The 15,345-nt window shown below is 40.4% G+C and overlaps 1 protein-coding gene across 1 annotated transcript in view; it reads left to right on the plus strand.

Moving 5' to 3' along the window:
* Positions 1-480: 480 nt before the first annotated feature.
* The window catches only part of LOC113406540 (zinc finger protein GLIS1-like), a 270,442-nt gene continuing 255,577 nt past the window's right edge, over positions 481-15,345 (plus strand). The window contains 2 exon segments of the mRNA XM_026651816.1: positions 481-572; positions 574-1,013. Of these exon segments, the coding sequence (XP_026507601.1) occupies positions 481-572; positions 574-1,013 (532 nt within the window).

Here is a 15,345-nt window from a genome sequence, read left to right on the forward strand (position 1 = left end):
AGCGACCCACAGGCAGCGGATTAGCACGTCGTGAAAGTCGAGAGTTCAGAGTCACGCTACATAAACAACCTCCTCGGGGTTATTTGCATGAAAACCACAGCTCTTGGTGTCTGGGCGGTTGCTGTTTGAATGGTTGAACTGAACGGAATCAGCCTGAATAAATCATTCAGAGTTTTTCTTTTCTTTCCCCTGAAATGACTGAAAGGACCAGCAGTGTCACTGGGGAAAAAACAACCAGCCAAACAAACCTATGAGCAGTTTTAAAAGCTAAACTCCCCGCTCTCTCCCAAACAGCCCCAGAGCCGTGAAAAGTGCCTTTCCATCCCTGTATTTATGATTCTGTATGGGGAGAAAGTGCTGGCTTACCTTCCTTTGACAATAATACAGGATTTGTTTGACTAAACACCAGGAAACATCTCACTGAGATTGTATTCATTAACCCTTTAGGGTTTCCAGGTTTGCAGTAGCCTCTTCTTTTAAATGACCCACTGGCTAGAATATATGAAGGTACCTGATGTTAGACCACAAGTTTATAGGGTGTTTTTACCTGTTGTTTCCACTGCTTTAAGAGTTAGAAGGTCAGCTTCCATGCCATTTGACATTCCTTGTGCTGTTTTATGTAGGAGATAAGCAAGGACCCTTCCAGCAGAGGGACACAAATATGCACTATGAGGTTGCAGAGTTTCAGAAACCCAGTACCAGTGCAGCCTTCTTTGAAGCGATTGATAAATGCCAAGTAGTGCCTATGAAGGAACTGCCACAAGTGACTTGTTCCAACACTGGTAAAGCTTTTTTGAATTCTCAGATGTCCTTTAAAATAACTGTCAACAACAGCAGCGACAATACAGAACCGCAGCAAAGTCCACATGAAATGTCAGTGCCGCTGTTAGATCTCATCCCCAAAAGACCAAGCATATTTGAGAGGCTTCCAATCCTTCAGCGGACACAGGAGTTCCGATGTCCTAAAAGCTCCAAAGAGTATTTCCAGCAGCAGAAACATCAAAGCGTGAAGGGTGAGTTATAAAATGCATGAACCGAACAAACAAACAAACAAAACCCAACACAAATTGATCAATATCAACCTTTTTCTTTCTGGTCTTCAGGATATTTTCTGAAATGTTTCTATAACACTGCAAATTTTTTTTTCTTTCCACCTTTTAAATGCAAGATAATGTAAACCAGACTTTGTCTGCAGATGGACTGCATAGAGTTCTTGATACGTTTCAAGAAAATCTTGAGACCAGCATCCTCTTTAATTTCCTTGAGCAGCCTCTCCTCAGTTTTGGAAAACACACAGGGGATGGTCATTTAAGCTGGGTCTGCTCACTTGGATGAACTGGGCTAGGTCGTCTTATTTCACACTGTTCTTGTGGCTTAAGGTAAATGCTTAGTTGTATTAAATGGTTTCACTGTAATTGTTTGAATTTGTATGTTAGACATTGAGAAGGTGTGATTAACATGTATGTAAGCAGTGAGTTCTCAGATCCAGGATTCCTGATGTCTGAGAGGGATTGTATAAAATCAAATTATTTTTTTAGTTTAGAAATGCATCTTTTCATCCATCATTCTTAAAGAAGTTAATAACTAATGGCATTATATTTGGTTGGAAGTTGGTTATTTAAACCTGTCCACCTTCTGCTATTTGATTGTGTTATCTTATCAAGGTTCAATTTTAAAATATTCCACTCTCTAGATAATCCCTAGAGATACATATCTGGTTTCTGAGAGAATACAAGCATCTCATCCATGTTATAATACCACATACCCGGACAGATGTGCATAGATTATTATAGAAAAGACTGCCTTTGCTCTAATGTTCACAAGGTGATTTCTCTTTGTATAAAAACCTATGGAAATGTCCTCTATCTAGCTGATGTAAGATACTTCCCACTAGGAATTGCATCCATTTCTTTCCTTTCTATTGAAAAGTAAAGTAGACTGTTCACACATGGACTAGAAATGTTGTCTTTTGTGAGCTTTTACGTAGGGTAATGGGGCTAGCCACTATATTATTGTTCTGATTATAAATAACCTTTATGTTCTCTAGAGCTTCAGCATTCCCCTTCTGATTAAAGATTTTCCCAAGTTCAGCAAGGGTGAAATTTGTGTCTACTGCACACAGCCCAAATACATGGGATTTGCAACTTCGTTTGGGGATGGGGGGAGTGCACACACGGGGGAGTGCACAGAGCTCTAGCACAGCTATGCTGAAGTTCCCACTACAGGCTGTGGAAGGGACTGCATCCTGCCAGTTCCCCCCCCCCCCTCGAATCCCCCCCGCCACCAGGCACACCTTTGCTGCTTTCTCAGATTGCCTAAAAGCCCACCCATTTGTTGTCCCACAGCAAGCTGGTGTGGAACTCACTTCTGAGGGGCTCTCAGTCCCCATATGGTTTCCCTACAACCCCCTATCCCCGCTTTGGAATAACAGAAGTTCCACTGTGAGTTGGCGTCCCTGCAGCAGAAAGAAGTGGGTCTGGGGAGAGGGACACACACTCATCTTAACTGATCACACTATCTTCCCTTTCCTCTCCAGTCATCACTGGAGTTTATTCCTGTTTGTAAAGCTTCCAGTTTCTCCATTTAGGGCCCAAGCCTACAGATGCTTAAGCATGTAAGTAACCTGTACTACCCACGTGAGCAAAATTATCCACATTTGGGATTGGGGTCTTTGCCATGTTCACCTGGTGCATAATGCTGGCATATTGGATTTTTCCAGGCTGAGTGGTTCAGCTATGCTGTTGGTTAAGACTTTTTAGCATAGACCAGAAGCTGGGGATAGGGGAAATGAAATGTTGTTGCGATAGATTCTCATTGTTCTGAAGTGTCCCTGACTCCAGTGAGCCTTAGTAGAGTATCTGTTTCTTCTGACAAACTACAGTGTGCATTCATTCATCTCAGTCAAATGGAAACTGAAGCAACAGATTATAAATAGTCTTCATGTTATCTAAAGCTGCAGCATTGTCCTTCTGATTCAAGGTGCGCAGCTTGTGAAGTGACAGCAACTGCACACACAGTTGTGAATTTTTCAAGTTCTCTTGCTGTGAGCCTCACTCTCTTCCAGTAATAATATTGACATTTCTAAAGCACCCACCGGACACTCCATAAGCAGGGAGATTGCGGTGCTGCTACACCAACAATTGCCTGCTAATAACAAGAGCCACCTTATAAAATTAGATAGTAGAATAATCAAATAATATACTAAATTGCAATTAAAAAAAAAGCCAAATGATGGCAATCTGTAAGCATCCAGACTTTGCCAATAGCCCTGCAAATAGGCTAAAGGTTATAGGAAAAGACAGGTGTATGTGGACATAATGTAAGAAATAACCAAGAAATCAGAAGGGGGGCGGGGGGGACTTCAAATGTACCCTGCAAAGGTTTTCAAGGGAGGAACTGGTGACAGCTTGATTTCAGACCATCACACAGTGGGTCTTCTGCACTTCAGTACTGCATGTGGAATAACTCCCTCTTCAGTCTGGGTTAGATTACAGAGTACGCCTCCTGGTTTAGGTTTATCCCTTTTTGAAGGGTGGGAGCAGGGGGGAAGGACCCTCTTAACGTGAGCGTAAACCATTTTTATAGTTGTCTGTAAACATTTTGCCAAATGTGGCTTTAATTTTTTTTGTTTAAAAAAAAAGATACTGCCCCATTAACAAAAAGCACAGCTTTGAGGCAATTGCAATGAGAAGGAGCAGCCTGCTGTTGCAATGTGCTCTATGTCATTCCTCTGCTGTTGCGTGGTATTAAGTGTTGATGCTGCAAACACTTCCCAAACCTGAACAAGTAGTCTAATTGAACTCAGAGCAACTGGTCATGTGAGTAAAGTTACTCAGGTGTGTAAGTGTTTGCAGCCTGGGGCTGTCTATATTTCAGCAAAAATGCGGACTTTAAAAAAAAAAAAAAGAGCTTAAAATTTGTCCCTTTCTGGCAATGATTTTTATTTTAAATGTGACATTTTGCCCAACCTCTCATTCGGTGTGATTGGCTGTACTACATGCTGAGCCCTCCTTGTTTTACCTCTGATCTCAGTGGATTGCAAGCTGTAGTATTTGCACCCAAACATTGTTCCCTTAGAGGCACTTGTGGTCCACTGGGCATAGAATAACTGTAATAAAAGGTATGACTTACTTTACAATATTTTCCCGGGGTTATGTGGTTTTGCTGTATTTCATTTACTTTAATGCTATAATATGTGATTTGCAGGGTAGCACGGGGCAAAATAATAACCAGTTACACAAAAAATACTTGAGGTTCGGGTAGGGAAGGAAAATTGCGACAAAGTACATCAAAATCCTGTCCAATATGTCTTTAAAAAAAACAGTTAAAGCAGTTTTGATCATTACAATGAAATGCTCTTTTTTGCAGATTCATGTGATACATTGGATTCATGAGTCATCTGTGTTAACTCATGTCCTGTCCTTTGTGCCGTTAGGGAAAATACTCCCAACTGCACAAACCTTTTCAGGAGCCACTTCAGACAGTTACTTACATTAAGAGACAATAAAGTAGTTTAGTCTTCAGTATTTGGTCACTTCCTTGATGAGGGTCATAATTATATGATTATTTACGCAGAGCCACAATTAACATAATGCTCTATACAAGCAAACTTGCACGTAAAAAAGAAAACAAGGGACCAGTACTTGTGATACCTTACTCGTGTAAGTAATCTGATGACTACCGTGGGGCTATCTTTCCTGGATAATTAAAGATTTGCAGGACTGGGACAAAAGGCATAAGGTGGTGCAATATAACTAACCCAGTTATTATACAATATATTAGATATACTGATTGTTCTTATTGGGCCTGATCCTGTAACCCTCCCTCAGATGAATGATCATCATTTACCCAAATAGTCCCATTGAAGAGAATGAGATTACTTGCACGATTAAGAATTACTCATCTGAGTTTGGTGGGTTGCAGTTTTGGTCCCATTTTGAATGACAATCTCCATATTTACTCAATTTCATATATAGTACACAGGGGTGTCCTTTATCACCTCATTCTGGTTCCCATACAAACCCAGCCCACTTCACATTTTGGGAGCATCGTAGTTTTGAATAATCTCTTACAATTAAATCTTATAGATGTTCTCTTTTTTGTTTTGTTTTGGTGTTTTTTATGTGAATAATGCATAATATAACATAACTCTCCTATTTTTTATTTTATTTTATTTTATTTTTTCCCCTCCTTCCTGGAAAAAAGGGGAGAAACTGCAGCTGAAATCACATTTGCTTTAGGTCATTTTAGTAAATCTTATTTTTTTTCTCAAATTAGCTAAAACTGTTATATGTTCCCAAAAGAGAAAATAAGTTTTCAGTTATTTTCTGCAGAAGGAAATTCCTTTGTGGTTTGTGTCTTGAGATTGGAAGTCACTGAATCGAATGTGCCCCTTTCATAGATTTCTAAATGCTATTGCACCGTTTTAAAAAAAAAAAGGTGGATCTAATTGCATCCAGTATTTAGGATTGCATTTTTTATCTAGGGATGCTTAATGAAACACAGAATAATTGGCAAATAAAAAACAAAAGAACTAACTACCAATATGTTACAAAAAGGCATACAGCATCTATAATGTAAAAGCATAGAGCTTTCTGGTTTAGAAATTAAATGAGCTGTTAGAAAGATGATAGTAGTAGATATCATTTTGCAATTATATATGATAATGAGATGTAATTATTTCAATCAGAAAAAAATGAACCTGATAATTAAAATGATACATTTTATAACCTCTTGTGTTCTACTTGAAGGATGGATTTAAATGATTACTTTACTTTATTATGGCTTTAAAATTTTATATTGACACATGGAATGAAAACTAGATTTACAATGTATTCTGTTAAATAGGGTGAGAGGGAAATTATTGTATTTTATTGTAAACTAAAAGACAGTTAATTTAGGACTTCAATTCTGCAAGTACGAGTTACTTTACTCTTGTGAGTCATCCTATTGACCTAATACTCAAACTGTTCTAAATTACTCAATTCTTAAATAGATCTAAATGGCTGTTCCCATTTTAGGGTCCAATCCTGCAAACATCTGCACACGAGGTGTGTGCTGAATGGTTTTTAGTAGATTTAAAACCATGTTATAGAACTGTTGAAAAATGATGTTTGTAAAACTGCTGAACTTGGAAAGAAATATGCATGTAGATGTCTTTTTTGCAAGAACGCACAAGCTGATTTTATGCGTATTCAGTCATAAGGGGGCTCTGAATAAACTCTGACAGTTATTCCATAGGCTGTGAGAATACTTAAAACTATTAAATGTACCCCTCTTTGACAAATTCAAATGGGAAATAAAGTGTAAATGTTAAGAATGCAGGTAAATAACCATTGGAACAATTTACCCAGGGTTATGGTGAATTCTCTATCACTTAAAATTTTTAAATCAAGATTGGATGTTTTTGTAGAAGTTATGCAGTAGGAATTAGTTTGGGAATGCTATGGCCTGTGTTATACAGGAGGTCAGGCTAGATGATCACAAAGGTGCCTTCTGGCCTTGGAAACTATGAATAGTACTTTTCTTCTACAGAAAGATTTACTTCCTTAACAATGAGCAAAGATGTGCAGTAGGTTGCTATTTAATTGTATAGGGTGAAATCCTGGCTCCATTGAAGTCAATGGAAGGTTAGCTATTGATTTTGATGGGGGTCAGTATTTCAGCCATAATAGTATTGTAGATATACCCTATGCTGTCAAGCGTGCTGAACAAGTATCAGCCCTTACATTAAATATGTCGGTAAACTTGGAAGTGAAATAATCAGGGGAATGTGTCTGTGGCAGATTTAGGATATTGTAGGTTAACTTCCATGTTTGATCAATATTACGATTACAAAATAAATATTGTAGAAATGTGAATATACCTCTGTTTTAGAGCTTTTTTGAAACACGCTTAAAGATGCTGACTGGGCAATTAGAGAGGGATTATGGATGCAAACTGCTGCATTTCATACTCCAGGTTTCTATCAGTACATGTCAACAGACCAGAGAAGTCACGCAATCCAGCAATCGTTTCACAGTGTACGGTAACTCCTTTTAATATAGGGCTGGTTTGTTTACTTTATTTGTCAGCCTCAAAACTTTATTTCCCAGCACACTGATGCAACTTATAAATACAAAAAAAAAAAAAAAAAAAAAAGCTTGGATCAAAAGCAGGGGTGGTGTTTGCTAATTCTCATACAGTGTAATCTTACCCTAGAAATCTGAAAACAAGAGCAAAGATGTGTTTCTGAATATGACACAGCTGTTACCTCGTATCCCGAAAATCCTGAACATTGGAATGAAGTGGACAAAATGACTGGTTGAAGCACTAAAATGGCAGGAATAATTTTCAATGTGGCATGTTAAAATCAAAGACCATTTCATCTAAATTCAATTCCAATTCTACCTTTCAGTTTCAACTTTGAAGAATAGTTGCCAAGAATTTTTTTTTTCTCCACTGTACTTTAAGACATTCAGTATGTGAAACCCCAGAGGGTATCTCCTGCTTTCTGTTTGCAGAATCCATGCTTCACTGGTAACCTGGCACAAGGATTTTTTTTCTTTACTATGGTTAATTTAGGTTTATGAAATGATTATTCATCACTGATGATTATTGGGAAAAGTGAGTTGCCAGAGCTGCTATAGGAAATAGACCCACATTCTGACTTTTAGCTTTTCAAATTCTGCCTTTTAGAAGTTGGGAATTGCAAGAACTTACATATTCAGATCGTCAAAAGTGATGATCTAGTTGTCTGTCTCTCCTTTAGATCTTTGCATTTGTGTAAATATAATAATGTGAAGTATGTTTGGCCTTTTGTTTCACAGTGCTTGAATATTTTTTTGGTGCTTTACACAGTTAACTAATAAAAAGCATTGTAATAGAATAAAACTCATCGGCTTTGTCTTAAGGGTGAGCTAATGCAAAGCATTTCAAATAGCATTGGACTCTTGTATTCAAGATTTTTCTGGTGAAGGAGGAGGAACGATTTGTGGGTATGAGAATACATCAGTCTTTCTGGAATAAGGAGAAAGTAAATATATTTTTTTGTGTGGTGGTTTGCGTTTTTTGTGCACATTTAACCAGAGGAAAAAATGGTTCTAAGTAGACATAATCAAATACTGTAAAACACTTTTTAATACAGATCTCAATTGTTATTTTAAGCTTTTAAGGGGCTGGAGATTTAGTTTATTTTGGAACATTGCTGAACTGTATGAAATGTGTCTCTGGGGGACCAGGTATTTTAATACCTAGTAGAAGTTTGCATAACAGTAGATGATGTATTTAGCCTGCCTTCCAATGCTGTAAATAAATTACACATGCTGCTTTAGACAGAGAGCATCCAATGTGTAAATCAAAGGCTAATTTTTTTAAAATTAAGTAATATTTCGTAACTGAGATTTTTTTTTTAAAAGATAAAAGTTAGATTATATACGACAATACTCAAGCCAAGTAACTTCCCAGCACGACATGGAAGGCCTAAGGTTATTTTAAATATGTGCCAGTGATTCATTGCTTTTTGATAATTTGATGTGGTTAAGTAGCTTAAATACTGAAGTCAACAACCCCTGAGGCAAAGAAAGATAGAATTCTAAGTGTATTATCTTAAAAATGAAATTTGATAGCTTCCACTTTTTAAGCCTATCCAACTCTCAGTGCAGTAAAAGGAAAATAGCAGTAAATGTATTAATTTAATTATGTACTTTTTCTTATTTGCGTGTATAACATAACATGCACTTTAGATAAGAAACAAAATAGTTTGAAACAAAAGAAACAAAATGCTGTTAAATACTTCATGCTTAACACAACCCCAATTCCTTTATAATAAGTTTAAATATTAATTCTGTGGAATGTCAGATGCCTAAAGCTAGACATTAGTGATCTGCAGTTTCAAATATCTAGGAGTGGGTTTATGAAACAGGATATTTAACTGGGAGAGATGACTAGCACATTTCAGAGTTATCGGGACACAGACAACAGCGCAGGATGTTTTTTTTTTTTTTTTTTAAAAGTCATAAAATGAAGAAAATTGTTCTAGGTGCACAGGGCTTGAAGAGCTTAGATTTAATTATTAATGTGGAAGAATAGCAGTGATTTCTTATGCATTTAATTTCTAGATCTGCTTGTTTTGATTTCTTCTCCTGCCCCTCTCCAGAGCAGCTGGCTTTGATTTAACCTGAATCCCACACTGAGGGCAAATGATCAGTCACTCACTTACAATTACTGTATGTAGAGCTCTTCGCTGGAACATCTCCGAAGTGGAGTACTACATGAAAAAGAGCATCAAATGGGACTGGAATAATGTTTGAGGAAGGCAGCGCTCTGGTTCAAAAGGCCTCAGTTCACCACAAAACAGATCTCTCCACTTACCCTTCTTTGTGCAAATCCTACTCTTTCCCCATCTGTATCTGGCAAGGTGGGGTGGGGCACGGGGAATGTTTTCTGTGGATAAAAAAGAAATTGCCATTTTATTTCCTAGTGTTTTCCTGAAAGGATTTCCAGCATGGGATTTTCATAAACACTCAGGCCTGGTCTACACTACAGAGTTAGGTCAATGTAAACTTACATTGACCTAACTCTGTAAGCGTCTACACTAAAATGTAGCTCTCACCGGTGTAACTCACTCACTAAACTGATTTAATAACTCTACCTCCGCAAGAGGCTTAGCGCTTAGGTCCATGTAGTTAGGTTGACACAGTATCAGTGCAGACACTTCATTGCTTACATCGACTGTTACTGGCTTTCAGAAGCCGTCCCTCAATGCCTCACACTGACAGTTAAATTGGTGCAAGCACTCCTGGTGAGGATGCACACTGCCAACACAAGGAGCGTAGTGTGGGCATGCAAAAGCGATTTAGTTACAGCGGCGGCTGTACATCAACGTAATGCAGCACAGTATGGGGAGAGGCAGCACAGTATGGGGAGAAGGTGACCAGCCCTCTGTGGAGAAAGAAGTGGTTTGGGACTATTTAGAAAAACTGAACGAGCACAAGTCCATGGGGCCGGATGTGCTGCATCCGAGGGTGCTAAAGGAGTTGGCGGATGTGATTGCAGAGCCTTTGGCCATTATCTTTGAAAACTCATGGCGATCGGGGGAGGTCCCGGATGACTGGAAAAAGGCTAATGTAGTGCCCATCTTTAAAAAAGGGAAGAAGGAGGATCCAGGGAACTACAGGCCAGTCACCCTCACCTCAGTCCCTGGAAAAATCATGAAGCAGGTCCTCAAGGAATCAATTCTGAAGCACTTAGAGGAGAGGAAAATGATCAGGAACAGTCAGCATGGATTCACCAAGGGCAAGTCATGCCTGACTAACCTAATTGCCTTCTATGAGGAGATAACTGGGTCTGTGGATGAGGGGAAAGCAGTGGATGTGTTATTCCTTGACTTTAGCAAAGCTTTTGATACGGTCTCCCACAGTATTCTTGCTGCCAAGTTAAAGAAGTATGGGCTGGATGAATGGACTATAAGGTGGATAGAAAGCTGGCTAGATCGCCGGGCTCAACGGGTAGTGATCAATGGCTCCATGTCTAGTTGGCAGCCGGTTTCAAGCGGAGTGCCCCAAGGGTCAGTCCTGGGGTCGGTTTTGTTCAATATCTTCATTAATGATCTGGAGGATGGCGTGGACTGCACTTGCAGCAAGTTTGCAGATGACACTAAACTGGGAGGAGTGGTAGATATGCTGGAGGATAGGGATAGGATACAGAGGGACCTAGACAAATTAGAGGATTGGGCCAAAAGAAACCTGATGAGGTTCAACAAGGACAAGTGCAGAGTCCTGCACTTAGGACGGAAGAATCCCATTCACTGTTACAGACTAGGGACTGAGTGGCTAGGCAGCAGTTCTGCAGAAAAGGACCTAGGGGTTACGGTGGACGAGAATCTGGATATGAGTCAACAGTGTGCCCTTGTTGCCAAGAAGGCTAACGGCATTTTGGACTGTATAAGTAGGGGCATTGCCAGCAGATTGAGGGACGTGATCGTTCCCCTCTATTCGACATTGGTGAGGTCTCACCTGGAGTACTGTGTCCAGTTTTGGGCCCCACACTACAAGAAGGATGTGGAAAAATTGGAAAGAGTCCAGCGGAGGGCAACAAAAATGATTAGGGGGCTGGAGTACATGAGTTATGAGGAGAGGCTGAGGGAACTGGGATTATTTAGTCTGCAGAAGAGAAGAATGAAGGGGGATTTGATAGCTGCTTTCAACTACCTGAAAGGGGGTTCCAAAGAGGATGGATCTAGACAGTTCTCAGTGGTACCAGATGACAGAACAAGGAGTAATAGTCTCAAGATGCAGTGGGGGAGGTTTAGATTGGATATTAGGAAAAACTTTTTCACTAGGAGGGTGGTGAAGCACTGGAATGGGTTACCTTGGGAGGTGGTGGAATCTCCTTCCTTAGAGGTTTTTAAGGTCAGGCTTGACAAAGCCCTGGCTGGGATGATTTAGTTGGGATTAGGTCCTGCTTTGAGCAGAGGGTTGGACTAGATGACCTCCTGAGGTCCCTTCCAACCCTGATATTCTATGATTCTGTGAACTTAGGTCGACTTAATTTTGTAGCGTAGACTTGCCCTCCGTGTTGGCCTAACTGTTCCCACTGAAATCAAAGGCAATTTTACCATTGACTTCAATAGGAGCAGAGTTGGGCCAGCTCTGAGTGCTTTTGAAAATTCCTCCCATATTCTCTTGAGAAACAGAGAACATAATATACGGCCCGGTCCTGCTCCTACGTCCACTTTAGTGGCAGCAGAAGCAGGCCTGTATTGGGACTCTGGGGTAAGGCAATCAGCAACTCCATGTTAAGCATTTTATTTCTTGGCTGGGCCTCACATGGTCCTCTCAGGCCTTTACCTCTGTGGATTGCATGCTGCTAGAAGAGTCTATGCACAATAAATTCAATCTGCAGTCAATACGTGGACCTAGTGAGACTCAGAGCTGGGGAAGAGTCAGTGAAGGGGGAGATGGGACAAGGGTCATGTCAGATGAAGTCAACGAGGCCAGAGTAAATAGATACCATAGTAGAGGAGGATTAAGGGGGCCTGGGTTCTATCCCAGCCTCTGTCACTGAGTTGCTGGGGGACCTTGGGCAAGTCTATGTACACCCATCCCAGTTTCTCCATCCATAAGATGGGGATAATGGCACTTGCTCTCCTTTGTAGAGTGGTGTGAGATCTAGATGAAAAATGCTAAGTGAGTGCAAAGGGTTACCTACTATCATTATCCAAAATGTTTCCAGGAAGGTGAGAGCTCCTGGTCAGACACCCCGCTTGTGCTTCCTGGTACCATCCATCCAGCTCACTGCAGGAAGGAAACTGAGGGGTAAAGGACATTCCTCACGTCTAGTTCAATGCCCAGTAGTTCAAGTTGTTAGAAATGGAGTTATAAAGAATTATTTCAAAGTGGATTTAAAATGGCTGGAACTGGCCAGTGGAGTATTCTTCTTGTGCAGGGGAATTCTGCCCTCAGAGAAAGTTGGCAGCGTTGACTCCACTCCACCATCCCCTGTGTCCTCTCCCCCTTCTCCTAAAGGGTCAGGGGAGATCCACCACACCTCAGCTCCGCTGGTGTAAGGTCCCCGAAGGACCATATGCATGTGGTGTAATTCAGAGCATGCCTCTGCAGCTCTAACGTGCACTGAAGCTGGACAGTTTGGGATGAGAGAGCTGCTATCAGCTCCCTGATGACCCCATCACTTAATCTGAGCAAGGTTTGAATGCAGCTGAGAATCTGTTCTACTTGTTTCCTAAAGAAAACACAGCACTAATCATCTCTTTATCTAGATTCTTATACAATCTTGATTGCTGTAGTGTCAGTCTTCAGACTTGATCTACATTTAGTCAACAACTCAGAGGGACTGATTCCATTTTTCCTGATTTTGGTGTAAATCTGGAGTAATTCCATTGATTTTCAGTGCAGTTACTCCAGATTTACATCAGAAGTCAGTGAAATTACAGTCGTGTAAATGATCAAGCCCAGAGGATCTAATCTGCAAAAGTTCTTTTTGTAAGTATAGAATGAAATTAGCAAATGATTGAACTGAGCAAATGATTTGCAGCATATAATTTATCTGAGAATATTACCTTTTATTTTCCTTCTGCAAACTGTCAACAAGCAGCTCGTGGTTTTGTCTTAAAAGTGAGTTACTTGAAAATAATTGCTGAATGATTTCCTGGCCTATGGAGCTGTTGTAGAGCAAATTCTGAAATTCAGGTTATGTTGGTTGGTTTTGATTGAACACATTAATCACATGATTCTTCCTCTCTTTAGTGCATGCTATCACGGAGCTCTTAGACTGAGGTTACTTGTGTGAGATTGCTAGTTCAGAAATCATTCTTTCTGGATATTTACTTAAAACGTGCTGTTTCCACAAATATTTTTACTAGTGTCTATTTTCGCTAGATGAGTCAGAGAAAGCAAACATAAAGGGGCACAAACCTGGAAAGCCGATGCAACGCTATTCATGAACAGTGTTTTGAAATATTAACTCAGCTCTAAAATAAGACTAAAGATGTAGCCACAAGCATTGTAATCCCAGCACTCCGAAGGCTCAGCGATGCCTCTCTGCAGATTAAGAGCCTTACTTTGGGAAAGTCAAGCTAAGAAAGTCTTGGGAATGTATTAGAACAGGATTTTGCAGACATTTGCATATAAGGAAATGTGACCTGCTGCTTCACTGTAACCCAGCATGACTTTCTCAGGATGGGAGTAAGGTGCTTTAGGGATCTTTACTTCCTGGAGGTGGGGAGTTTTAATTTTTATAGCGGAGTTCTGTACCAACTGCTGGGGGACCCACAAACCAAGAACACGAGTAGTTCAGCCATCACTGGAAGCGATAAAGGTGATTTTATATATGGTGTAGAGGCTTCACAGTAGGCAGATTGTGCCGAGATGTCAGGGAGACAGCTTCACAGTCTAAATAATACGAGACTCAAGAGAAAACTTGCCATGAAAAATAACTCCCAGTTTATAATCAGCTTCGATTCAGGGAAAACTGAATCATGGTACCAACTACCAGTGCTTACTTTGTGCCTGGGCTGAGCCGGCTCTAGGCTTGGCACTGCATAGCCCCAGCACCTCGGGCTTGCCACGTCCATCATGAATGTAAAAAATTGCTTGAGCCCCAGCACCTCTTTCCTAACAAATTAAGCACTGCCAACTACCATCAAAGAAAACAACAAGAGAGGTTAGATGAGACCTCCAAATGCAGTCTTAGCTTGTTGGGTAAACTAGTTGTACTTTAAATTTAGATACTAGAAGGACTGTCATGTGATCCACCAAAGTGTTTCAGGCTCTGCAGCTCAAAGAAATACTATGTACATTGAGTAGCCACAAATTCTTCTGATGCACTATCCCTCTGCTGCTATCAATCTAGGCTTCCTATGCACCCATCACCGTGGAGCATGACAATGGATTTTCTATGCTGGTGTTGGGTATTTTAGTAAATGAGCCAGATTTCCAGTGCCTTCTATCTTCTCCCTGCTGGCTCCCCCTAAAGAAACTCTTTCCCCTTTGCCTTCTTCCTGCCATTCCCTTTCTCTGGTCTGCTACCTCATCGTATTATGAGGGGGCCCTCAAAACCCTTCAGTATCCCAGTCTCCTACTATCTGACTCGCTTAACAAATGTCAGCGGCACCTCTTTCTCCCTCTTAAATGCAGTGTGTGCACAAGGACATTGGAGGACATGACCATATCTGTTTGTCAAGAAAACTCTGAGAAGGTCCACAATAGAAAATAGACAGACAAAAGTGACAGGAAAGTAGGAGTGGGAGAGCCAGCGATGAACAGCTGGGCATGGGGATTATTGATCTTATGTACAAAACAGTTGGGAGCTGTTTTATGGCGTTCTGAAGACAAGCCTTTGTTAACCCAGGATTGCCTCTTGAGGATAGAAAATGCCAGCCATTGTTCTGAAGAAGGCAACAGCCTCACTGATATTTAATTAGGCTAGGATTGGAATTATTATTCTTTCTCAGAGCATTCCGTCTTCCAAATATTAAGAAAAACTGGCAGCACAGAAGCCCTCTAGCACCACTGCCCTGTGTGACTTATTCATGTCTCTGAGCTCCTAGATGAAACACAGACAGCCCCTGGTGATGGTAAATCACACAGAAGCTTTGCATCAACGAAACCACTGAAGAAGGTTTTTCAGCAGAATAGTCAAGATTTAACAAGGCAGCTATTTGCCAATGTGTAGAAGAATCGAAAGGATGATGTGAGCAGCACTTAAACCGCAATAAGAAGGAAGGAATCTAAAAACAGATCAAGCAATGTATGATTTAGAAAAGGAAATGAATGTGTGCATGGGTGCAGGCAGTATAGAAAGCAGTTCATGAGTGATGAAACCAAGTGTGAATTGCTTTAGTAATAT

This window comes from Terrapene carolina, unplaced genomic scaffold, assembly GCF_002925995.2.
Source record: "Terrapene carolina triunguis isolate 2854851 unplaced genomic scaffold, T_m_triunguis-2.0 Scaffold103, whole genome shotgun sequence".
In the NCBI taxonomy this organism is placed as follows: domain Eukaryota; kingdom Metazoa; phylum Chordata; order Testudines; family Emydidae; genus Terrapene; species Terrapene triunguis.